This window comes from Pan troglodytes, chromosome 9 (genome assembly GCF_028858775.2).
Source record: "Pan troglodytes isolate AG18354 chromosome 9, NHGRI_mPanTro3-v2.0_pri, whole genome shotgun sequence".
Taxonomy (NCBI): domain Eukaryota; kingdom Metazoa; phylum Chordata; class Mammalia; order Primates; family Hominidae; genus Pan; species Pan troglodytes.
The window spans coordinates 39,426,220-39,451,609 of NC_072407.2; the positions used below are offsets into that span (position 1 = coordinate 39,426,220).

General features: G+C 44.4%; 2 protein-coding genes across 7 annotated transcripts in view; both read right to left on the minus strand.

The window, feature by feature from the left end:
- Positions 1-6,235, minus strand: part of SLC1A2 (solute carrier family 1 member 2) — a 168,788-nt gene extending 162,553 nt beyond the window's left edge. Inside the window, exon 1 of one of the 5 annotated variants that reach the window (XM_054662207.2) lies at positions 6,128-6,235. Coding sequence is in view for 2 of the 5 variants with exons in the window: in XM_003312982.6 (XP_003313030.1) it covers positions 4,585-4,601 (17 nt within the window). In the remaining 3 variants the exon portion in view is untranslated. Of the gene's footprint in view, positions 1-4,584; positions 5,198-5,542; positions 5,662-6,127 lie in introns of those variants that run through there. The other 4 variants (XM_009460230.4, XM_009460231.5, XM_054662204.2 and 1 more) reach the window with 4 other exon arrangements.
- Positions 6,236-17,965: 11,730 nt separating this feature from the next.
- PAMR1 (peptidase domain containing associated with muscle regeneration 1) overlaps positions 17,966-25,390 on the minus strand; it is a 93,888-nt gene continuing 86,463 nt past the window's right edge. For both annotated transcript variants that reach the window (XM_508370.8, XM_001153103.7), the window contains 3 exons: positions 22,074-22,306; positions 20,683-20,975; positions 17,966-19,035 (listed from right to left, as the gene is read on the minus strand). In XM_508370.8, the coding sequence (XP_508370.3) occupies positions 18,499-19,035; positions 20,683-20,975; positions 22,074-22,306 (1,063 nt within the window). In that variant the 3' untranslated portion in view covers positions 17,966-18,498. The remainder of the gene's footprint in view (positions 19,036-20,682; positions 20,976-22,073; positions 22,307-25,390) is intronic.

The window sequence follows — 25,390 nt, forward strand, 5'->3', positions numbered from 1 at the left end:
ATAATGAGATGCTAGTCCTTTTCTATTCTACCGACAAATATGTGGCCCATCTGCCTCCAGTCAATGATGGAGCACTTGAAGATGGAGCAAAGAGATATTTTTAAACATTCCTTTAATTAATTCGTTCCAAGGAGTTGGCACTTGGAGAGTTGCAGGGTGAGGGGCGGGCAGAGGGAGGAGAGAGCAAGCTCATGATCGTGGTAAATAAAGAGATTTGCCATAATCTGGATTCTAAAACCCTTTCTATGAAGCATCCTGCCTGGCCCCCAACAAGCTGTTAAGGGCATGAAATCAAAAGCTGCAAGCAAGGCAGTGTCTGGTGTTTGTTAGATGTTTCTTCAGACTGCGAAGACAAGTTCTTTAAATGCAAGCAAAACTAAAATTTTATCTTCAGAATAATGCTTCTGCCTACTATTCCTAGAAGATTTAATACTATCAGTGTTTTAGTAGATTAAAATAATTGTAGCAGGCGACTGAAATGAAGAATAGATTCAGCTCATGCCAAGAGGCAAGCCAGTCCAATGGGAGAAAAATTCAATATGAGAAACAATTCAGTTTGCCTTTAAAAGGGGGGAAACCAGACATCAGGGCATTGTGTGACACAGCCATGGAGGAGGGCAGGGAGGGGAGGATTTACATTGAAATCACTCTGTGTTGAGCTTCAAATCATGAAAAAGCTTTGCAATTCTGGAACTGTAGGATTTATGGCACACTGACCCAGAAATCTCACACTTAGCTGTTAAATATATTGCTCGTTTTTTGCAGCTGAAGCATCATCGCTTAAGGACTTTTCCTTGTCTGACACATCCTTTAAAGCCAAAGCCAAAGGAGACACAAAACACCTAATTGTGTTGCATGGGAGAGGAAAAGAAGTGGCCATTGATACTGATGAACAGATTTGTCTTTTGGTTTTTAATAACATGGAGTTTCTGCCTCACAAGTTTCATCTGGATTTAGAAATTATTTCCTGAGAATTAAGCTTTCAATTATTCACAAGCGACTGTCTTAGTAAACATGAAATGGTTTTCTCATAGCTCTACTAATATCTATTTTCCCCAAGGAGGCTGATTTCTATATTATTGAAAATGAGAAATGAAAATTCCAGCCAAGCCTGAGGCATGCAACCTGCAAACCCCTCTAGACCATAAGCCCCATATCCTTCACTCACTTTCCAATAAGTCCACGCTGTAGGCTCTTCCTCCTGCTGACCTCAAATTCATTCCCAAGGGGAGAAGCGAGAGGACAATGGTTATGGTTTGCTTTTATTTGCTTGAAATAATAAATTCAAGGGGTCTCCCTTGCCAGAGTTTTTCCACTGTCAGCAGTTTTCTGTTTCCCTTGCTCTTTAAGTCAAACTGAAGCCCAAGCCCTCATGGCTGGCTTTCGCCCTGACCCCTTGGCTCCTGGGAGCTGATCAGAAGACAGATTGCCGTGGGTCTCTGACATACAGAGTGACTTAGCCACCCCCAACCTCCAAGAAGATATTTCTAAAATGCCTGCCTCTTCAGCATCTGGACACTCCACTGTGACCCAGTCAGTAATGAACACTAGCCTGGCTGCCACCAACTACTTATAATCTCTTTCCAATTTGGGTCAGGGACCTAAAAGCCATCTCCGTAATTCTAGCCATGACAGGAGACTCAGAAAAAAAGAATGCTCAACTATTAAATTAGACCTTGCTTTGCAGGAAAATACCTCTCAGAGCCTGGGAACTACCAAAGAGTCCACTATTGATTTTTATAGAAACTGGATGCTAATAATCTCAATTCCAAATAACCAAAGCCCTCAAAAAACCAGACTGTGGTGGCATATGCTCTGTACAGGCAAAGATCAATGCACAGGTTACAAAGAGAATATCCTAAAAGGCAATTTGCAGGATAGGTATGCCAAAAGTTTGAGAGAAAGCCAGTAATCTGCACCAGCCATGCCCAGCACACATCATTTTCAGATGATAACCCCAAAGCTTTGCCAAGTCTTGGAATCTTTCTGAAAAGATGGTATTCCCTATATATAATTTTATCCTTAAAGTCTATTTTTGTTGGACTGCCTACTTCACAGAGTTACTGGAAGAATCAAATGTGATGAGGTACACGAATGAGCTTTGAAAGTGAAGTGTTAAACAAACATAAGATGTCATTATTGCTTCTAATAATTCTTTAGAAATTGGTAGTTAACATGTTCTGCGGCTGATAATTACATCACCAAATAAATGTGAACCAGAATGGTCAGTTTCCCATATTATCCTATTCCCCAAACATTCTGGATCAAACAGAGTTGAACTGAAAACATATAAATTGAAAGCATATAACTATATTGCTATTTTTGCTTCCTTCTCAGTAATGTATGTTTCAAGGAAACAATTTCAATATTGTTAGAGGGCAAAAGCTAACAAAGGAGACAGCCTGAGGAGTCTTAGTAAATTTTTCTTTACAAGGCACATTAACCAAAGATGTTAGAAGTTGCAAGAGATCTCATGAGTCCACGTGAACAATTTACTAATAAAAATCCTTGACTGGATGGAGCTAGACTTCTAAAAGGCAAATCCCAGACTATTTCTGTATCCCCCCAACTCGGAGTTCCTCACATGTGAGTTCCACTCAACAAGTGCTCAGTAAATGCTCCTGGAAGAAAAGAAGAGAAGAAGAAAGGAAAGACCAGGGCTTCTGAGAATGTCACCTGCTCATCAGTTACTGCTGTTAAATAATAATGGGTCATAGATCCTATATTTGTTTCCCAGCCGTTCAACTTTTTTCAATTCTTTCATCTCTTAAATATAAGTTCCTCTGATGAATCTTTTCTTAACCATAAACAGTGCAGAAAGATGGGATTAATTGGATGGGAATCTTTCTAAAATGCTGAAAATCACTTTGGCTCTACATTGAATGTCACATCATTTGACAGCTTTCATTTAGGACAAAGGTGAAATAAACATACTTAGTTTGGGGTTGTTGTCGTAACCTCTCCTTCTCTATCTGGCCATCAAAATAGGGAGTGAGCTGGATGCAGGATTTGGAAGACTAATATCATCCATCTTTTTCACAGATGTTTTCCACCCTAGCTTTTACAAGCAAGGATAAGTCTAGAAGGTCCATGAAGGCAACCAGAAATTCTTTCATATCTTTTCTAATATAAAAGCCTTTTTAACTAAACATGGTAAGACACTGATCTTGATCCATATGGGCTCCTAGTATCTATTTCTAGAGATCTGTTTTAGCACAAGGTACCACCCTCCTTGTACACAGGTGTCTTCCTGAAACATCTTTTTGGAGAAATAATAATCAAAAAAGTCTAAACTGCAAAATAGGGCAAAGGGAGAGACAAAATTTCATGCAATGACAAGATGCCAGATGCCTTTGGAAGGACTCTGGGGGACAGAAAATGAATGAATTCCTTCTCCTGGACAGAGAGACAGTTTTAGAAATATTTTCCTTCTATTGGAGATTGCAGTCTAGAGATCTGGCTTTGGATACCAGCTCTTCAGCCTGTTTAGAGATCCATTCCCCTAAAACAAGCCTGCAGAGTTGGTAAAATTTCTTAGGAGAAACTGGAAAATGCCAACACCACCACTTGAGCCCAGAGAAGCCCCTGATATTTGCTTTTCACATAACATGGATTTTGTGATCGCTTGCAAGTGAGTAACTGCAATTTTGGGAATTAACCAAAGGGCTGAGCTGCCCATTCTTTTCATTGCCACTCAGGTTCTACGAAGCCCAAAAAGTTTTCTGGGAGATACTGGTCCAAGGACTCTGTTTGTGGACCTTTCCTTTGATGTGTGAGTATTCAAAGAATCCTTTTGCCCCTGCAGCCCCTTCTGTCTCTTGCTAAAGACAATTGTCTTTAGTTATCACTGCGAGGGAGCTTTCCCCATGCCAACTGGAATCTTGGGAGGCAGGACACGACTCCAGATCCTCGGGCTGAATAGGGAAGCCAATGCTATCCCTGCCCGCTGGAGTCTGGCGACTCCTGCCCTTGTCCCAAACCACACGTTTTCCCGCCTCCCGGGAAGCACCCAAATCTCTTCCACCCTTCCTTAGAGCTAGCCAGGGAGATTCCGCCTTCCAGGGACAAGGACCGATCGGAGCGGGCCCAGCATCTCCATGGCGACTCTGCAAACCTGGCGTTCAAGGCCGCGCGCGCTGGTCCTTGCCCCGCCCCAGGGCCCGGTCTTGGCTCATTCATTCCGGGCCGGCACCACCTGCAAGCCCGCCTCGGGCCTGGGGCGCCGCGCTCCAGGCGCTGCTACCCCGGTGTCTGCTCACACTATGCCCAATCCCCTATTGTTTTGAAATCCCAAAAGTAACCTCAAGAGGATTTCTTCCTCACACTCTCAGGCCCCCAGCGCACCTTACCCTTTTTATCAAAATAAAACAACCCTCCACCTCTCGCATTTTCAAAGGATTAAGCAGCAATCTCCAGGAAAGAAAATCAATCCCCTCCCCACCATCCCATCCCCAGCCAAGCTACGGCTCCGCCACCACCTCCGAGGCCCGCCGCCGACGCCTCTCTATCCGCATCCCGGATAGGGGCGCCACCACCCCGCGCGTGACCCCGCTTTCCCGCGGGTACAGATAAAAATCCCCTCACCCTTCCGTAGATGCCATGGTCTGGGGAACGCCCCCTCCTCTTCAGCACTATCCGGCAGCTGTGGGCGAGGGAGAAAGCGGACGCCGGGGTGAGCGCGAAGTGCGGCCGGGAGCGGTATTTAAGAGGAGCCTCTGCCCGCCCTTCCACCCGCCTCCGGGGTAAGCCCTTTAGCGCCTCAACGGGCGCAGGAGGCTCCTGCGGGCGCTAATCCGCGTCCCGGCTCTCCACGGCGCGCGACCCGCGCTCCCCTCCGCCCGCGGGGATGGCGCTTGGCGGGGAGCTCCGGGGGCTCCGAGGGTGGCTTCCCCGAGAGAGCGATGCGCCCAGGGCTGCAGGAGGGCGCACGCCGGCGATGCGCCCCTGCAGCCGCTGCCACCTGTGCTTTGCTGCGGGGCTCGCGGGCGCGGCGAGTGGCGGGAGCAGAGAGTGGTGGCAGAGGACGGTGAGCGTGCGTGCGCGTGTGCGGGTGTGTGCGCGCCGGGGGAGGCGGTGGAGGCCGCTGCGCCCTGGCTCGGCGCCGGCCGGGGAGGGATTGCAAGGTTTAGCCCCGCCGGAGCTGGGGATTTGCAGGCGATCCCTCTCTATTTTCGTCGAGAGCTGACATCACCCGCGCCGCCGCCTCGGGCAACTCCTTTAACCGCCGCCCCCCGCCCCCATCTCCAGTCGCGGTCCCTCCTCTGCCATCCCTCCCCCCAGCCTCTCGCCATAAATTAGCCAAATAAGAAAAGAGGCCCCGCCGCTCGTCCGGGAAGGCTTGGGCAGCCGGTGGCAGGAGCCCAGGATCTAAGGAGTAGCTATTGTTTCCCCTGAAGCCCGCGTGGCCCCGGGTCACCCCGTGCGGGGTGAAGCGCAGGCGACCGCGCGGAGACCCGGGATGCCCCTCCGTCTCCGCCTCCCTGGAGCAGCCCCTGGCGCTCCCTCCTCACTCCCCGGAGCACCCGCTTCAGCTCACACTCACCCCCAAACTCACAGGCGGGCACACCCACCCCATCCTCCCACGTCTGGGGGTCCCAGGTCCAGCGGAGTCGAGCGGCTGAAACACGCGGGTGGTGCAGCCTAAACGCGGCCCAGCTGCGCTCCCTCCCCCGCCGAAGCTCGAATAAATCTCTGGCCTTCAATTATTCAGCGAGATTAATATTAATGCAGCTCCCTGGGGGCGGCGGGCGGGGTGCAGGGGAGGCCGGGATTTTTTTTTTTTTTTTTTTTTTTTAGGCCGAGAGAGGTCGGCCTCGTGGGTGCCGGCTGAGAAGGCGCGGAGAGTTGGCCGAGGGGTGAGTGGCGGGGTACGGTTCTCCACCCACTCGGCGCTGCTCGCCGCCTGCTTCCGTGTCCCGGGGGCGGCGCACAGAGACAGATGGGCTTGTGCAAGGGAGAGTTCGAGCCTTCCGGACGCCTTTGCATAAAAATGACGAGACCTGTGCAGCTTTGATTATCTCTGGAATACTGCAGGAACCTAGGGTCCCACTACTTGCCGACCCTGTGAGCGCAGAGCAGGCAAAGCCTCACTTTCCTCGTCTAGGCAATGGAACCCAAAAGAACTCACTTGGAGGGCCACAGGAGAATTAAACAGACTCTCTTTTTCCCCGGGGTAGACGATCTTCGGATTTGCGCTGTGCTGGACCTTGTTAGACGATGGAACGCGACCGGCCACGTGCAAACTCTCTGAGCAGGTCCCGGGGATGGTGCCAGAGGAGCCGGAGTCCCAGCAGGACCGATTGGTAGTTAAATGCCAGGCGCTGATATCCGAAGGCTTGAGTTCTTCACCACCTTCTAGCTGAGTAACCTGAGGCAAATTCCTCCATCTCTCTCTTCATCCCACCTGTAAAATGGGACTATCTTCTCCCACTTCTCTGTGCTAAGAGAACTAAATGAAATGGAGAGGATATGTAAAACTCCTAAAGTGGCGTCTGGCACCCAGTAAACCCTCCAAAAATATTCAGTGCATTCTCAGAGTCCTTAGAAGATAGTTTATTGGACAAAATATCCAAGTATGAATAGACAGATGAGAAAAATAACAAGAAAAAGAGGGGAAAACACATTAATAAAATTTAAAAAATAAATCTCTGCTTACCTCCTTCCTTTACTCTCCTTTCCAAAATCTGAATCCAAACGTCATCCTCCATCCATGCCTTTCTCCATCTCTCCCCTCCCCTCTTCTCTCTCAATCCTGTCTGCACCATTAGAATAATCATGTCTGTACCTTATTCATCCTAGGTTCCTTCAGAACCACTCTAACTTTGCATTTTCTTTATTTTTAAAAAAAAAATGCCATAAGCATCTCTTCGTCTTAGGGCATTTGAATTTGGGTACTCTCCTCTTCCGAAAAATTAGTTATTGTTTAACCTGGTAAATGTGTTTAAAAATAATTTGTAGATGAAGAGCTACCTTCTTTCACTTTGGTATTATGTTTGACACTCTCCTCTTATGCCCCGTCAAGGGTAAGTGTGTGACTTTGTATCTGAAGTTGTCACATATACAAACTTTACAGTCTAATTGTCTAACTTTACAAGTTAAGGTTTTTTATTTCCCTTTCTGCTGAGGTGGCAACTGGAAAAGAAGCCATCGCAATCTGTCCCAGACCTAGATATTAATAATCGCAGGAGCACTACTCTGCTATTAGCACCCCCCTTAACATGAGCATGAATGAAATACTCCATCACAATCCCTCAATCTCTGCACACAGGCTTCAGGGGCTGAGCTGTGCCATTCATTCACGCTCACTGCCAAGAGCAAGGTACCTGGTGGTACATAAATACAAGGTAAAAGGAAACAGAAAAAGGGATGGAGTTGTTTTCACTCTTTTAAACATTCAATTTAAAAACTCTTCATTATGTTTTCAATGCTCAGGACATGAGAGAATCCAGGTGAATCATCCAGCATGGCCGAATTAGATGGAGTCATCATTCCAGTTTCCCACTTTCTCTGTAAGCCCTGACATCCCATTCTACGCTTGAGAAACATTTGCATTCAGCTGCCCTGGAAGACCAGGTCTATTAAGTCACATGGACTATGCCACAGATAATTCTGGCTAACAAATATTAGCTAGAAGAAACTGGTTCTCTTTCTTTGTGCCAGAGGGCTTTTGCCAATATTCACACCAATTATTTTTTAACAAACTGGAGCAGTTATTTTCAACACTGGGTGCCCATTAAAATGGTCTGAGAGAGCCTTTTAGAAAATAGTAATACTCAGGCCACCTTTCAGAGATTTCTGGTCCATGCATCTTGGGGGTTAGGCGGGGGCTGACTTGGGCATTTTTAAAGGACTTCCCCAGGTGATTGAGTCCACTGCGCAGCCAGAGTTGGGAAGTGCTGGACTAGAAGTGGTTCAACAACATAGAGAAGGGTCTGGAAACAGGGCCCCAAGAAGTAGTTGGAGCATGGTACATTTAGCCTTCAGAAAGAAATTGCTAGAATACAGGACTGATCCTCTTGCCTTTAAATACAGGGAATAAAAAACTTTCCAGGCAAACGAACACTTGTATGTTATTCTAGGTAACCAATGTGAGCAGCTACAAAAACATAGAGTTTTCTTCTTATGTTGTGCACTCACAGAGCATTAGGGGTTAGCTACTGTACAACCATGTGACCACGCCGAATAAAAACTCAGCTCTGGGTCAGACAATCCTGCCTTAAATACTATCCCCGCCAAGTATTAGACTCTGTGTTACCTTATTCTGGGCACAGGATCTTAGCTTCCTCATCCCCAAACTGGAGAAGATAATAATGATCATCATCAGGGTTGTTGTGATGATTAAATAGAATGTGTGGGAAATGCTTACATCTTTTTCATGCTCAATAGAGAACCATCCTAGACACATGGGAACAGCAGCATTCACCCAGTGTAATTTACAGCTGAGCTGTCTTGAGAATCTAGCCTCCCTACCTACCGTGTGACCCCAGGGTCTCCTTTTAATCTGCACGGCAAACTACAAGTCTCTTAGCTGGCAAAAAGTTGACAGAACCTTGGAAGAACAGAACAAGGCCGACCCCACAAGCTGCAGGAACACTTTGGAATTTGCTGGCATCTCTCAGTCTCCTCTAGGGACCCCATAGTCATGGCAAAAGCAGAAGACTGACATTTACATATAGATTTACCTTTCTTAAGTCTAGCTGATGGGTTCTCGAACTTCAATGTCAATAAGAACTACTCTGCAGGACTGGATACAAGAAAATCAACTGTACCATATTCTGATAGGCGATGTAAGGGATTTTTAAAAATGAATTTTGATTATAAGGGTTTTTTCTTTTTTACCTTATTGATTCTTGACTGAAAACTTAACCCAAGTTCCCAGAAGTGAGTTACTATAGTTGAGTTAAGGTGTGTGAGCTTATGCTCATGTTAAGGTGTGTGAGCTAGAACTTTGTGGTAGTTGTATGAGCTTAGCATTTCCTTAGTAATTCCTATATGCATAATGTACTGCACCTTATATATTGTACTTTGATTCTTAAGATGACCTTCTGCAGAAAATGTTGTTAAACCACCATTTTACAGAGGAGAAAACTGAGACCAAGAGGAATTAAGGAATTTGCCCAAGGTTATACAGTCAGTGGTTGTATTTGTCAGAGTCCCAGCTTAAAAAAAAAAAAGATGGCATATTTAAATTAAGTAAATTGTGATAAGTTTAATACAGGAGTCATTTAGAAGGGTGTGGGAGGGGGTAGGAAAACTCTAAGGGATAGGGCAGACTCCCTGGGCTACTAACAGTAGGGAACAATTGCCCATCCTAAGCCAAAAGGAGAGTACCAGGACCCAGAGGAGAGTTCTGCATGCAGAAGGCCACTTGACAGGAGCTGAGACTGTGGCCATAGCAGCCTGCTGGAAGGGGGTCTGGGAATAAATACCCCAATGCCCACTTTCCTCCAGTCCTTCTTTTCCTTCCAGGGCTCTATACTGGCCAAAGCCAGACGGAAGCTGGAGGGCAGGAGAGTCCACTGAAACAATTCACATGCAGTCCTTGCAGTCCAACCTCCCTGAGAAACAGAGGATGGAGAAGGGTGAAGAATGGCTGTACAGGGCTAATGGATGAAGCCAGGGTTTGAGTTTAAGCAGTCTTCCTGCAGAATCTTGCTTTTTAACCTCTCTGCTATGCAACTTGGAGTGAGGATGTTATACTTATTGGAACAGGTAGCCCCCATAACATGTGGGACCGCTCTACTGTGGGGTTTTCCAGCAGATAAATAGACTTGGTCAGACTATTTACTAGAAATGAGAAGAAGGTATATTTATACTATGGGAGAAGTCACAATATGGCCTCAAATTTTTCAGTCCTAAATGCTACAATTCTCAGCATTCTTTGGCAATTATTGTAGGAGCTTAGTTGGACCAAAGAAGAGACAAAGATTCCCTTATATTGGGCTCTTGTAAGGGATTCATCCCCTGTCTTGGCTCTCCTGCAGAATGCTTCAGATTGGTCATTGCAGCTCCACATAAGGGAGGTTGGGTGGGAGGGAACTCCTAATATAGAAAAGAAAAAAAAGAGTCCTACATTGCTTTCCCATGAAAGGCTGCTGAATAAACCATTCCCCCTCATGATGACAATAAAGGAGAAATGTTTCAATGTTCAAAGTTTATCAGAAGAAAGTAACCTAGAGAGAGAAATCACAGCCAAGTGACCCAAGGGTTAGCCACTCAAAAGTCGCTGTCATTTAGTAATGTCTGAGAAATATGAATTTGACTTTTCCCCCCAAGTGCAATTACTGTTTCATCTGCTTTGCTTTTTAAGATTATTGATGCTTTCCAAAACTTAGTAATGAGAAAACTATCCACCATCAGCTCGTTAGGTGGGGCATTCATATTTGTGGTTCTTTGCAAAGTCAGAACCACTCTGGGAACAGATTTGTCCTTACAGACTTTCCACACAGCTGTTCTTGGTAAAGTAAATCTAGGCTTTGGAGTTGAGCAGGCCTGTATTCAAATCCCAGTTTCTCCACAAGTGACATTGAGTGGGTCACCTGATCTCTTTGAGCCTAAACTCCCTCCTCTGCAAAATGGAAATAATTCTTGTAGCTTCAAAAATTATATATATAAAGCAGATATCACAGGTCCTGGCGTGTAGTGTGAATACACTGTGTGAATACAATGTCCTCTGCCTCCCTAAATAACCAAGGAAGTATAAGCTGTGTGTCTGGATCTGTCTTTAACACTTTGACCCAATCATTAACTATAAGACTAGATACCTTAATGTTTTTTTTAATTAAGTAAAACAGAGGACACAGTAAGGGCTCCTTCATATGACAACTAATACGAGTTTGCTAGTTTTAAAAAATATGAGCTATTTTAAGATGAATGAAAAACATGAATGAAAATTATTATATAGTGTTCCAATTTCAGAGGAAAGATACTATTCTCTGACAGTGTTAGTTCTGAAGCCAAGAGCATGAAAGAGAGAAACTGGAGAATCCTGAAACTAAATTGGAAATGAAAAGATTTCAGAAAGATAAGTGGGTTTAGAGCAATAAGTAGCAGGAGGAGAATGTTCACAGTGGCACCACCAGGACTTTGAACTAAGAATGCTAATGTGGCCACAGAAGTTATAACAGTCTTCCGAATTAGACCGACCTGGGAACCATCCATCTTGACCATGTTTGGAGCAGTGAGATTCAAATTGAGTTCATCATTCTTTCTTTCCATTTTGAGTGACCTTGAGTAAGTTACTTAACCCTCTGAGCATCAGTGGGTATAGTAGTGACCCCATCCACTGGGCTCATATGAGAACTGAATGAGGCTATGTCACATAAAGCACTTAGCACAGTTCCTGGCACACTGAGCTGTTATCATCTTTATGATGTCAGCTTCCTAGCTGCTGGCACTCTCATCACCCAAAAGATCAGTGGTAATGCTTTGGTTTCGACAACACAGTACAGCTACAGATGAGCCAGCCTGTAGCCCTGTCAGTCTGGTGGTGGTCACTGAATAGAGACTCAAGGGAATCATCCATCTTAAGGGTGTTTGGAGCTGTAAGATACAAGCTGAGTTCATTCACTCTTCTCGTTAACACACATTAGCAAAAGAGAAGTCAGGGAGTTCTATTTTTACCTCACTCTCTTAGCTGATGAGAAAAAAGATATTACTTCACAGAAATCTCAATTCAGACTGAGAGCTTTGTCTAAATATAATCCATTCTGCAGGCAGAAATCATCTCATTAGGTAGAGGGCTCGGGAAGGCTGAAACGGTGGATAGCTACGCTTACTGCCTGATGAATTCTAACGGAAAGAGTGTGAATTCATCCCATTTGTTTAGTATAGATGAAGAAAGGAGACAATGGAAAAAGATGTATTGTGAGTTCTCAGTATACCATTCCCTCCATCAGCATTTCTTCTACAAGATGACTTGAGGCTAAATGTCAGGGGTAGTGCAAATTCTTTATGCCCACCATAAAAACCATAACATTTTGAATTAGAGCAACTGTCTCTTTTTTTAGCTGCTTGATCCTGTATGAAGTGGAAATACTCTTTGAGAGTGATTACTGCTATTTTAATTTCTACCCCTAGTTTCTCTTAACCTTGGCAATGATTGCCAGTAATGCCTCCATCTTCCCCTTCCCTTTGTTCTGCTGGGACATTACAACATTCAGTAGTGACAGCCTCATGAGGAAGAAAAGAATGGAGAGATTTTTTTTATCTTTGGGGGGATTTCTTTGCTGAACAGCAGCTCACTGTGATTAAATGCTAAGTGATTTGGATAAAGGACTGAATCAAGGACCCAAGCCAGAATCTGATGACCTCAGAAAATCCAGCAATGTTATTCTTGTTCTATTTTCTCTGTTCGCTTCTTTATGAAATTCCTTGGTCATTCTGAAAAAGGCTGTGTATCACATCCCAAAAGTATTTTTCTTATAAAGTGATTTTCCTTAATAAGAGAAAGAGAGAGATAGCAACCAGGTAATTTAGTTTTAAATTGAGATTACAGATTCAGAGTTGTTGGTTTTTTTTAATCAAAGACTAAAGGACTAAATTATGCCTTTGCATAACTGCAGTGAATTGGAAGTTATCCCAGTTCACTCTGAGGTTTCATTTTATTAGTACCTGGACACAGCTTCATTTGTAACACCCTGTTCCCCTTTCAATGGAAAATAAACAACTTTTCCTGAATTGCACATATTTAAGCACTAAGAAAGATCATTCTTTCCTTCTCTCTTGTGTGGAATTACTTTTTCCTAGAAACCATAAGTTCAGGAACATAACAGTGGTTCGTTTTTCTCCAAGAATTCAGTCTTGAATGTATTCCTCACCTGAGAAAGCTATTCTCTAATTTTATCTACTGACTTTTTTTTTCTTTGTTGACAAAGCTCTCCATCAAACCTCTTCCAAGCCTCTGGATAAACACTCAGTGAATTGGAATACAAACGTGAAGTGAGCCCTAAAAAACTCAGCCATTGAGACAGTCTTCTTAAAATGCTGGGCCTCAACAGCACATCCGGGCAGAGCTCTGCCAGGGAAAGCAAGTCCTGCTGCCAAGAAAAGCAAGGAGAGACCACAACTTGCTACCAAGCTACTCCAAAATGTTCTTTCCAACAGCCCTGAAAAGATAAACTTCCCCAAGCGCTAGGGATCCAAAGTATTTCACTCAAAATTTTCATAGGATACTAAAGAAGGAGAAAAAATAAGGCAGGAGTAAAGGTATGTGTCTTACTCCTTTGGCTCATCCATTAGCTGTCAGCTTTCTTCTTTTAACTCATCTGATATCACTTAAAATAATTCTCTGTTAGAACAACATGCAGTTGTGTCAATGCAATGAGACTCAAGGTCTTCATTCATGTCCAAGTTAGGACAACATAAAAACCCAAATTCAGGCCAGGCATGGTGGCTCACGCCTGTAATCCTAGCACTTTGGGAGGCCAAGGCAGGCAGATTGCCTGAGCTCAGGAGTTTGAGACCAGCCTGGCCAATGCAGTGAAACCCCGTCTCTACTAAAATACTAAAAAAAAAAAAAAAAAAAAAAGGCTGGGGCTGGGAGCAGTGGCTCACACCTGTAATCCCAGCACTTTGGGAGGCTGAGGTGGGTAGATCACCTAAGGTTGGGAGTTCACAACCAGCCTGACCAACATGGAGAAATCCCATCCCTAACTCCGTGTTTAATCTTACGTATTTTCCAAACTCTCTCCTTACTTATAATATCTTCCTTCCTTCCTGTCCATCATGCCAATGACTTGATTGAAATTCTAACTACCTGTGAATGAAAAGTTAACTGTCCTACTTGAATTGCCCCTTCCTCTCAATTCCTGTTGGAGTTTACGTAAGAAAATACAGAGTGAGTTGACTACCCAGTTACTCATGAAAAGTCCATTTAGTGTATAAACCTGATCACTCCCAAGGAAAGTAAGTCTTGTTTAAATCATATAGATTTTACTTAAAGTTTGTGTACCATATGATAAAATTTATGTGATACTTAAAATTTAAGTAAAATCTGTATGATTAGGAAAGATGCTTATATACATACAGAGATGCTCCTCAGCTTACAATGGGGTTCCATCCCAATAAACTCATCCTAATTTGAAAACATCATAAGTCAATAATGCATTTAACATACTTAACCTGCTTAACATCATAGCTTAGCCTAGCCTATCTTAAATGTGCTCAGAATACTTACATTAGCCTACAGGTGGACAAAATAATCTAACAGCCTATTTCATAATAAACTATTAAATAGGTATCTCATGTGCTTTATTGAACATGGTACTGAAAGTGAAAAACAATGGTTGTATTGGCACTTGAAGTACGATTGTGCTGAATGCATATTGCTTTCATACTATCATAAAGTCAAAAAGTCATAAGTCAAGCCATTATAATTGTAATATACATATATATTATATATACGTATATATTATATATATAGTCAATGCCTTCCAGCCAAAGACCACTAGAAACATACCTGTAATTGAACAAGTGGGATTTTTTTGCTCCTTGCAATGAGGTAGGATGCACATCATGGCGAACCAAGGGGTGTCTCATCAAGAGTGTGTTAGAAAGGACTTACAGGATTTGAGTTTCTGTTAAGTGATCTTAGGTTTCAAAGTGGGGCTTTGTTCTGGATTGGATGCTGTCAAGAAGTGGGAGTATTCTATAATTGGCCATGTAATAAACCTTATCTAAAAGGAAAAAAGACTATAAAGAGCCTACCGCTGTAATTGATGAAGAAGCAGCAGTCACTCATATTAACGAGGAGAAGGGGATATTTGGCACCTTTGTAGTTTGCATAGTCACCTTGCTTTTGTCTGTTATTACAGAAGATATGAAGTGGTCTTGTTTGGGTCTTGATCCATCAAAGTCACAGAATAATTCTGACAGATATTGGCATTCTGTGAAAGTATTTATCTTCAACAAGAGAGCATCGCAGTCTCATTGGGAATGCCAGATCAACTCCTGGGCACCAAAGCCCAGCTGGTATAATGTCAGATGTCAGGGGCTACATGGATACCTAAAAAAACAAGCAATCATCACAAAAGAAATCAGAATCAAAGTACTCTGGATGAAGCAGGAGCCTTCTCTGGCACTCCCTGAAGGTGTCCTCAGTTGACAGCCACTTTTCCAGCATTAGTATTCCATAACTTGTGACTGCTTTGTTCTGTGTCAACTTAGGGAAACTGAAACTAGGTTGCAGAATTCCCTTCCCTGTAAGGTTCCAGGTTAGAGTGAACACAAGACAAATTGACATGAGATTTGGAAAGGAGAGTGAAGCAATGCCTACTTTCATGCTTTGAGATTTGTTTGAGCACATCAGACACTGTGGCAGCTCACACGTAATGTCACTGTCAGCTCATCTTGTTGGGGTGAGAAAGCACCCAGGCCCACAGCTCCTCCAATGCCTGCTGGAAATCCTCCTCTGGCTTCCCTGAGTTCGGACTGGGTGAGTGTGCAGCTATGAGCAAAGGGCACCTGATTCTACTACAAGTCACTCACATCATGGAGGCTGGAGGCAGCAAGAGACAAACACAGTTTTCCATTTGTCCTTGCTTTGCTGACTTCACATCCAGCTTTCCTTCCTGACCACTGGCCTGATTGATTTTAGGTCCAACACCAGAAACAAAGGCAACAGTCTTGCACAGACTTCTCCATCAGTGGCCACAATTTTGTGTGGTTATCGTAATCCCTTATTCTATAGGACTGTTAAAAGTTCTGATTCTCTGAAAAGCCCCTGACTTATATATGCTCAAGATTTCTAGCTTTGGAGTTCTATGCTGGGAGGCAAGGGCTATGTTACAAAAAGAGATGGACAACATTCTGATAGCAGCCAGATATGGCCAAGGGACAAGCTTGTGTGTGATCCTCTTTGCCTGCCTCAAAGTCTTAGGTGAGTGTGATCGAGGGTTCATAGCCCACAAGAGCAGTGCTAAGGTAGGAAGATCTAGGGGTGGTGGCAAATGGCCATGGAGCTATTAACCAAGCAGCCTGGGATGTCATTACCAAAATTTTCAGGCCAGATTCAGCTTCTGAAGGGGCCAGAGTCATAGCTAAGATGATGTACATGTGAACCAAATCTGAGTAGGAAGGCAAGAAGAGAAAATAACACAAGTAGTAAAGAGAGCGTTAAAAATAAGTAGAGAACATGATATTCCAGGCGGAGGGTCAGGACACAGTCAGGAGATGGAGGCTGTGGGCACGTATGTGTGGAGTGCCTACCGAGGCAGTTGTGGAGCTGGGCCTAGCTGAAGAGCCCTGACCCTGCCAGGTATACCATGTATTATGTTCATTGCCTTACACAACATCTCACTCAATTGTCACAGCTACCACAGTAAAATCTCAAGATTTTATTATGCCAATTTACCAGATAATGAAGCTGAGGTAGAGAAGCTTAGTACTTGCCCAAAATCACTTTAGAAAAGAAGTTAAAGGACAGAAATTTGAATTCAGATCTATCTCTTTGATCCAAGTTCCATTACACCTTTTAAGATCCAAGCTTTCTAGGCTTAACAAAGAAAAACCTTTGAGTGACCTGATAAATATTTATAGAATCAAATCCTCCAGCCTCCGTCAAGGCTTCGGTTGATGACAACCTCAGGTTAAGCTGCTCACCAATTCCTGACCCACTGACACTGTGAGAGAATAAACACTTACCATTTAAGCCACTAAGTGATGGGTAATTTGTACTCAACCATTGATAACTAACGCATCGCTCTTTGATTAAGCCAGGAGGATGGGCATGGAGGGTTGAATGAAAGGAGGAGGATGTGACTTATGGAAAGCCCCAGGAAAGGCTGACAAAAAGAGAAAGTAGAAGAAATTCTCTTCTGGCTCCAGATCCAGACATGGTGGGGGAGACAGGTTGGGAAACAAATAAAATCCTCACCTCCTGTCTTGGGCTAAAGTCCTTAAGTTTTCTGAGATAGATTAAAGGAACAGGGGAGTTCCTGTTTGGGTCTACATAAGGCAAATGTCTCCCAGAATGCTCAGTAACAAGCCTGGGCTCTCAGCTGTCATGTGGTATGGAAAAGACCTAGAAGTTCCCCCAGTCCCCCAAAGGAGGAAAAGGAGGTTGCAGAGAGTCTGGCTGGGCAGTTGCCAGAGAAGGTTGTCACTGTGGCCATGAGGCTGAGTGACCCAGACAAGGGTCAAACAGGAGTCACCACCAGATGCCAGGAAGACCAGTTCCAGCAAGAGATGAGGGGCTGAGTCTGCAGGAAGGAGTGCTGGGCTCCATGAAATAGAGAACATAGCACAAGTTAAACTAATTACAGACTCTAGCACTAAATGTCAGCAACAAAAAGACCCACCACACACACCCAAGAACCAGCAGGAACTCGGGGGTCCCCACTCTCATCCCAGTGCTTGAGGGAAGGTAAGCCTCCAAAGCACCAGCCTAGTGAAGAGAAAACTGGCGAGGAGAGCAGGGGAGAAAGGATAAAAGAGTAAGTCACCCCAAAAAGAGGGTCACTGCCAAGATTACTTAAGGTGTCTGACTACACTGAATTCATGTTCTTTCCTTCACTATCCGGTGGGAGGTGAGGGTGAGGCTTGAGAGAAAAATCACAAAAGTTATAGACAACAGTGAAGCTACAGTTTCTTGGCATATCTAAACTTAGTGTGAGTAAATATGTGACTCCAATTCAGATGCTATAAAAGCATTCCATGAAGATTTATGGAGGTTCAGAGCAGGACTTTGTGTTGGATCTAGAAGACAAGAAGCAGAGGCAACCCCAAAAATCATCTAATCTCTGGTGTTTCTGTTTGTGCCTTATCGGAGGGTACCCATGTCCCTCCTCCCCTGGCCCATGATCCACCGAGCTCTGAGAGTTGGTATTAAAAAGATGGTATTGGGTTTGTCAAACACACCATTTGGGAATGATAGCCCTTGGCACTATTTTAAAGGGCTATCACCAAGCCATCAGCCCTGATACATGTAGCTCTGAGAAACAGTGTGCAGAAATAAGAGCATAGCACATTTGTTTTGTAGTTCAGAAGCCAACCCTTATTTTATTAAAATGTGTACAAGAGATGGGGAAGGAAAAGGACCAGACTGTACTGTGGCCATGTACACAAAGGCATGCACCACATCCCAGCTCTGCTGCCCTGGGCTGTCCCACAGGCAGCTCTCTAGAACTTGAGAGCCTCAAAAGGGGCCTCATGAAGCCCATATCTTCCCTGGTCAAGCTGATGGCATTTGTGTAACTGAAAGTTGGGGAAGACCACCAGGTCAGTGGAGTGGAGAGGTTTTGTATATGGTCTTCTTTGAAGAAACTTACTTCTTGCAAGCCCTGGCATCTTCCAATTGGCTGTCCTAGTAGTGGAGGCGGCATCAGCCTACCAGCAACGGAGGTCTACTCACCCTTCACTGAGTTTTGTCCCTGAAGTCAGAAGCCCTGGCACAGCCAAGTTCACAGGCTAAATCACACTTCAGGCCCACACTGCTTCACGCAATGACACACGTACAGACGGATATACAGAAACACTTCTCAAGGAGTGCATGAGCATGGTTCATTTCATATTTCTTTCAATCCAGTCTTTAAAAGGCAGCACCTTGGTGAAGGCAGTGGAGAGCCTGTGGCTGCATGTTTTATCATAGCTCCAGCTGACCAGTCCCATCAGATGCCAGCGTGGCTCAGGAGATGCTCGTCCCGGGAAGGACACAGCCGCGATGCCTCCTGTCTCTGCAGTGCAGATATCAGAAGGGGCAGTGGGGTCCCAGCTGGCACAGAACATGTTATCAGTGACACTCACTGGGATGCCATGGTCCTCATGCTGCTCCTCACACAGCAGCGAGTCCACCACGCTGACCAGCCCAGAGCGCAGTGTGTCGTTCTTGAAGCCAGGGCTCCTCACGTCTGCCAGGACATTCCAGCCAGCCACAGTGATGTGGGACTCCTGGAAGGAAGTGCTGAGATCCCGACTGGCAGCGAGGCAGATGGGCTGGACTCGGGTGCTGATACGGGCCTTGTCTAGGAGCTTCAGGATGGCGATGTCAGCATCAAGCAGGATGGGGTCATAGTTGGGATGCAGAATGATAGCAGAAATCTACAAATGCAAGGAACGGGCAGCAATGGTGAGGAGCCAGCTCCACAGTGGATAAGAACAGGCAAGGCTTGGGGCTAAATTTTTGGGAGAAAATGTCTAAGAGGCAGCTACAATTATTTGGAGATACTTCACTCAAGAAATCATGGAAAACAACTACTCTACTTCCAGAATTGCAAACTAAAGTGCTTTGTAGGGCCTGGAAGGTGGGATTAAATAAGTGAAGTGGACAGTTGAGGCTGCATGCCCATCTAAGGTGGGCAGTGGCCACATCACTGCAGTCAGCCACTCCATGCTGAAATGGGACCAGCATTCTAGTTTTGCCAGAAAATGAATTCCAAATCTTTATCTGAAATATCTTGATGTTAAACAAACAATGCCTGCAAATAAATAAATGATTAAAAATATGTGTCAGCACCATCAAGGCACAAATCCTCACAGGCTAAGTTTTCAACCTCTGGTCCACTGTAAACATTTCATTTACATTCAAGCCAGTAAATAAAGCTATGCTCAGAATATTGCACAAGACTTTTCCACAAAGTCTTCCCTGATTTTCCCAGTCCTTGCTGGTCATGCCTTTTGATGGGAACCTGTAGGAGCACACATCTTGTAAAATGTTTATGTATATGTTCTATTACCTCAATCTCCTTTGAGTATATTGCCCTGGGGCTTCTCTTGTGTCACATTGATTATGATATATTGGTCTATCTCTCCCACTCAACTGTGGACTTTTCAGAGAAAATAAAACGTGCTCTATTCTTTTCTGTGTCTACTTACAGTGAAAGGCACATTATGGGGGCTTAACAATAGATGGACAGGTAGGTGGATAGATGGAGAGATGGATGGATGGATGGATGGATGGATGGATGGATGGATGGATGGATGGACAGGCGGATGGATGGATCGATGGCTGGATGGATGGATAGATGGAGGGATGGAGGGATGGATGGATGGATGGATGGATGGATGGATGGATGGATGGATGAGGGGGTGGATAGATGGAGGGATGGATGAAAAGATAGATGGATAGACAGATGGGTGGGGGAATAAAAGAGAGGGAGGGAGTCAGGGAAAGACAGACATATATTGTAAATTTGTTAGGAGTATATCTAGGGTAAAACATCTCTGTCTACCTATGACAGTGCCAAAATGTAATAGGTGATTAACCTTTTTTTATTCAAAAAATATTTATTGATAATCTACTTTGAGCCAGGCACTGTGCCACACTGTGAGGGTACAATGACAAATCACAACATTCATGGAGCTAATGGTTTCAGGCAGAGCCAGCCATTAAACAAATAATTTCACTAATTTTTAATTTGTTAATTTATGACATATGCTACCAGGTAACATGTGCTACTAGGAGAAGTACATTTTACTCTTAGGTGATTAACTTTTGATGACCACAGTGATAGATGCCTTTGCCTCTATCTTATTTAAAAAATAATCAAGGTGGAAAAAAGACTCCACAGCCTTTCTAGGTACCCCCATCTAGTATCTCAATATGAAATATTGAACGCTGCTATATGCGAGGCTCTGGGCTGGCTGCTGACATGCTAAGGGGACAGGGCTTGGCATAATCACTGCTCTCCCGTGCTTGGAGTTTTTTTGAGCCAGAGCCCCAGCTTCCAAGTGCAAGCCCTCTCTTACCCGTAGGCTCTGGATGGTCTTCTCATCCCGGTCATCATCCCGGTAGAATTTCCCCAAAACAACTTTCAGGTCTGCTGTTTTGATCATGGTGACCTTCCCCAGGTCAGTAACACAGTGGGCAGCCACCACCACAGTGCGCTCATTCACCAGGGCACCGCTGCAGACTAGGAACCACGCTCCCTTGTGTAGGCTGCCATCATGCACCCCACTGGTCCTCCTGTAGATGGCCGCCTGCCACGGCCAGCGCAACCCTTGGGTCTTTGGAGCAGTGACGTTCTCAATTTTCCCGCAGACTATGGAGAAAGTACCAGCTTAGTAAGATAAACTCAGACTTTGCCATCCAAAGGAGAATGTGTCACTTAACCAGAGAGCACAAATCTGGAAAGGTGAACTCTATGGGCATGATGACCACTAAGATAAGTAACCCAGTTTTCTTCTGCCTTTAAATATTAATCAACCCACCCTGACATGGCTGGCTATAAAGTCTAGGATTTGCAGTCAGATGAAACCTGAGTTCTGATCCCAGGCACTTACTATCAATAGAACTTTGGGCAAGTTGTCTAATCTTTTAGAGCCTCTGTCTTCTTGCCTGTAAAATGGATAGAACAATAATAATGGTCTCACAGAGCTCTTGAGGAGATTAAATGAGATGGTACATGCAAACAAACTCAAAATATCATGACTATCCTCATAGTCATGACCACAATGAACTAAATCATATTGTTCTCCTTTCGCAAAGAGGATGGGGAAGGCAGCTTAGTAAATGCAGGCCCCTAATCCGGACACTTTCACATATTATCTCAGTACTCATCATCATAACCTTATGATGTAATTAATACCTCATTACATTTTTTATTTTTATTTTTTTATATTTTCAGTAGAGATGGGGTTTCACCATGTTGGCCAGGCTGGTCTCGAGCTCCTGACCTCAAATGACCCGCCCACCTTGGGCTCCCAAAGTGCTGAGATTACAGGCATGAGCCACCGGTGCCCAATCTAATACCTCATTGCTTAATAACAAGTACCCAATTAGTATCACTGGGTGATGAGTGTAAAAATTGGGGCTTAAACAGGGTAGCCAAGATTATATAACTTGAGGCCCTCTGGCACCTTTAACCCCTTTCCCCTCTTTGTGACTTAATGACCATTTTCTCCAAGTAAATATGACAGAATCACCCAAGAACGTATGCCTCTAAGATTTAGTGAGTCAATTTCTCCTGGGTAGTAAGGTTAAGCCAAAGGGAAAAAAAAGCTCTAACTATGGAATTTCAGATATCACCAAACTAGAGAAAGCACTGGAGATGCTTTCCCAAAAAGTAGGGTTAATGGTTTTTCTCAGGCAGCCATGAAAGATGGAGCATGCTCAAGCCCAAGAATGAGCCTTGACTCACTAGGGATGCAGGATGGTGCCCGCCCACTCCACTTCCCAGTCCTCAGACATGTCCTCCTGCTGCTGCCCAGGCGGCGGTAGAAGGGTGAGATGCACTCATACTGGAGCTGGGTATGCAGATGTTGGTATCCCATGGGCAGATCTCCAAAGGGAAGGGCTGGCTTCTTGGTAGGGGCACTCTGCAGTTTCTGCTTGCTGAAGGCCGCTGAGTATAGCTGGTGTAATGGTGTCTCCCTGGGTCAGGAAACATGGGCCCAGAGAAAGAGCAGGGTGAGAGAAAGTCACTGTGGCCTCTTTAGCATTCATGCCATGTCCCATGTAGATATTTGTTTACAGAAACAGAAAAAATCTCTGTCTCTGTCTCTCTCTATCTCTCTCTCTCTGTCTGTCTGCCTTTTGAGGCAGGGTCTCCCTCTGTCCCTCACTCCAGGATGGAGTGCAGTGATGCGATCTTGGCTCACTGCAACCTCCACCTCCTGGGTTCAAGCAATTCTTGTGCCTCAGCCTCCTGAATAGCTGGGATTACAGACATGCAACACCACGCCCAGCTAATTTTTGTATTTGTAGTAGAGATGGGTTTTCATCATGTTGTCCAGGCAGATCTTGAACTCCTGGGCTCAAGCAATCCACTCACCTTGGCCTCCCAAAGTGCTGGGATTACAGGTGTGAGCTACGCCACCCAGCCAAAAATGGCTATCTCATTCTGTGTCTCTCTGTTTCTCTCTTTCTGTCTCTCTGTTTCTCTCTCTCTCTCTCTGTCACACACACACACACACACACACACACTTTGCCTCTCCCACTGAGCAAATTCTCTTGTATACTTCAATCTTCACTTTATGTCTCCATGTCTATTACTGGCATGATTCCAACTGCTTAAGATTTTAACCAAAGAGAATAATACCTGGCATAATAGCTGCTATCCAAAGGTACATTATACATGCACACACAAAGAAATTAATTGCAACATTAAACAAAAAAGGGAGTTAATTTGAATGAGAGAAATGTAGACTTTTTTTTCTCCAAACATTATCATAATGGGGCAATATTAGGAATTGACTCAAACTAAACTGTGTTGATACAGTAGCTTGATTTAGCAATTAGCAGGTGTAATTAGCACACCTCAGAGAATAGAACTTTCTCTCAGGGCACACTGATCGGGAGAAATATGAAGCATTGTGTATAAATGGGAAAAGGGGATATTAAATGAGCCCTGAAGTTGGAGCCCTCAGAGACCACTCAGGGATTCTTGGGGAAGATGTGCACACACTCTGCAGGTTGTGTTCATTTTATGTTGGCACCTAATGACTGTCACCTGAAAACTTGAAAGTCCTTTAGGAATCTATGTTTTCATCCCTGTTTAATGAATGGACAAAGGAAGTGCAGAGAGGCAAGTGGAAGTACGCAGAGGCACGCAGTAAAGAAACTTGGTACCCAAGGCAGTGCTTACCAGTCACAATTTCCACCCTGGTGTCCCCCCAATACCAATATATTGTCACAAGAAATCTATTTCATATACAGTGCTTGGCTCAGAGCAAATATTCCAATCCTCTTGATTTCATTCAACAAATCTTTAGCTCATGTTTATAATGAGGTCTGTAGCTCAGGGAGCTCCTGAACTTGCAAACAAACGCCTCCCTTGGCTATGGAAGGTCTACACTGTCGTTGGGGGCTTCTGGATGAGGAGGTGGCTGCTGAAGATAGGGATACCCTCCACTTCAGCTGCCTGTCTTCCCAACAGATACTTAAAACCAAGTTTCAGCCTTGCTTTTTCATTTACTTGAGAAACCCGGCACTTTGCCACCTAACCTCCCATTAATATTGCTTTAAAAATAGGAAACCCAGTAGTCTTTTTGAATAGTGCAGGGGCCCGTCTACAGCATGTGTCTTTGGGAAGAACAGGTTGATCCCACTTAGTGGAGAGTCCAGCCCAGGGAAATCACACAGATCAGGAAAGAGGGCAGAATTTGAATTTCACTGCCACCGTTTCCAAGGAAATGCCTTGCCCCTGAAAGGAAAAAGACAAAAATGGAAGGAGACAGCCTGAGGAGGGGTGAAAGACTGATGGATATTCTGACTTATGAATATTCCAGGGAACTTAGCTGCAGTCAATTTCAGTCACCGGAATTCACTGTTACTATTTCTAACAATAGGTGAGAAATCACTGTCTGATGAATTATGCGTGCAAGGTACTTTGCTACAGCCTTTACATAAGACTCAAAGTATAGTGCATACGGGAGCAGACCAGGAAGCCAGATACTGAATTTACATCCTGGCTTTGCCACTCTAGCAATGTGATGTTGGACAAGTTACTTAACTTCTCTGAGCTTCAGTTTACCCCTCTGTAATATAAATGGTAATAAAATCTGTAATAAAATGGTGATAACAAAAACACCTACCTCAGAGGTTATAGTGAGGATTAAATGAACTAATGCATGAAAATACTCAGAAGAGCAACCAACACAGAGCAAACAGGCAATAAATGTTAGCTATTAGGGTTGCATATAATCCTTGAAACAATCCCCAGAGACAGATTGCTATGATTATAACTACTTTTCAAAAGAAAAAACTAAGGCTCAGCAGGTTTAGGAACTTGCCCAAGAATACCCAGCACTAAAGACAGAGGCAGACTCAGGTCTTGAACCTTTGTTTGTCAATCCAATTCATTCATTTGATAAATACTTACTGAGTGCCTACTATGTGGCAGGTACTGTTTTAGGTACTAGAACTTTCAGCATGAACAAAACAGATAATGTTCCTGCACGTGTAACTTTCACATTTTGGGGAGGGTGAGTTTGACAGAAATTGAACAAATAAACCCTTAAAAATATGTAAGACAACAGGTGGAGAGAGATGCTAAGATAAAAACAGAAACAGACTACAGGCTAGAGAATTCTAGGTAAAGGGGTCCACTAGACAGGGTGAAGATAGGATTGCTATCTTTAAAAGGATATTTAGGGAAGATCTCTCTCTGTTAGGCAAAAACTGAGCAGAGAACTGAAGGAAGTGAGGCAATAAGCCTGAGATCTTGTGGAAGCAGGCTCCAGACAGAAGGAACCACAGTGTAGTTTCCAAAGCAGAACTGTGCTTGGAGTGATAGAGGAAAATCAAGGAGGCCCGTGTAGCTGAGTGGAGAGAGTGAGGAAGAGAATGTAGAAGAAATGAGTAGAAAGGGGCTACTCCCTCCCCACCAGGTGGACCCCACCTTTGTCTTCCCAGGAGGACGGTTGAGCATACCAGAGGGCTCACATCCTCCTGCATGGCTGGTCATTTGTCTCTAGTTCCTGGGCTCCCCCAGCCTGCCTCATCTCACTGGTTACC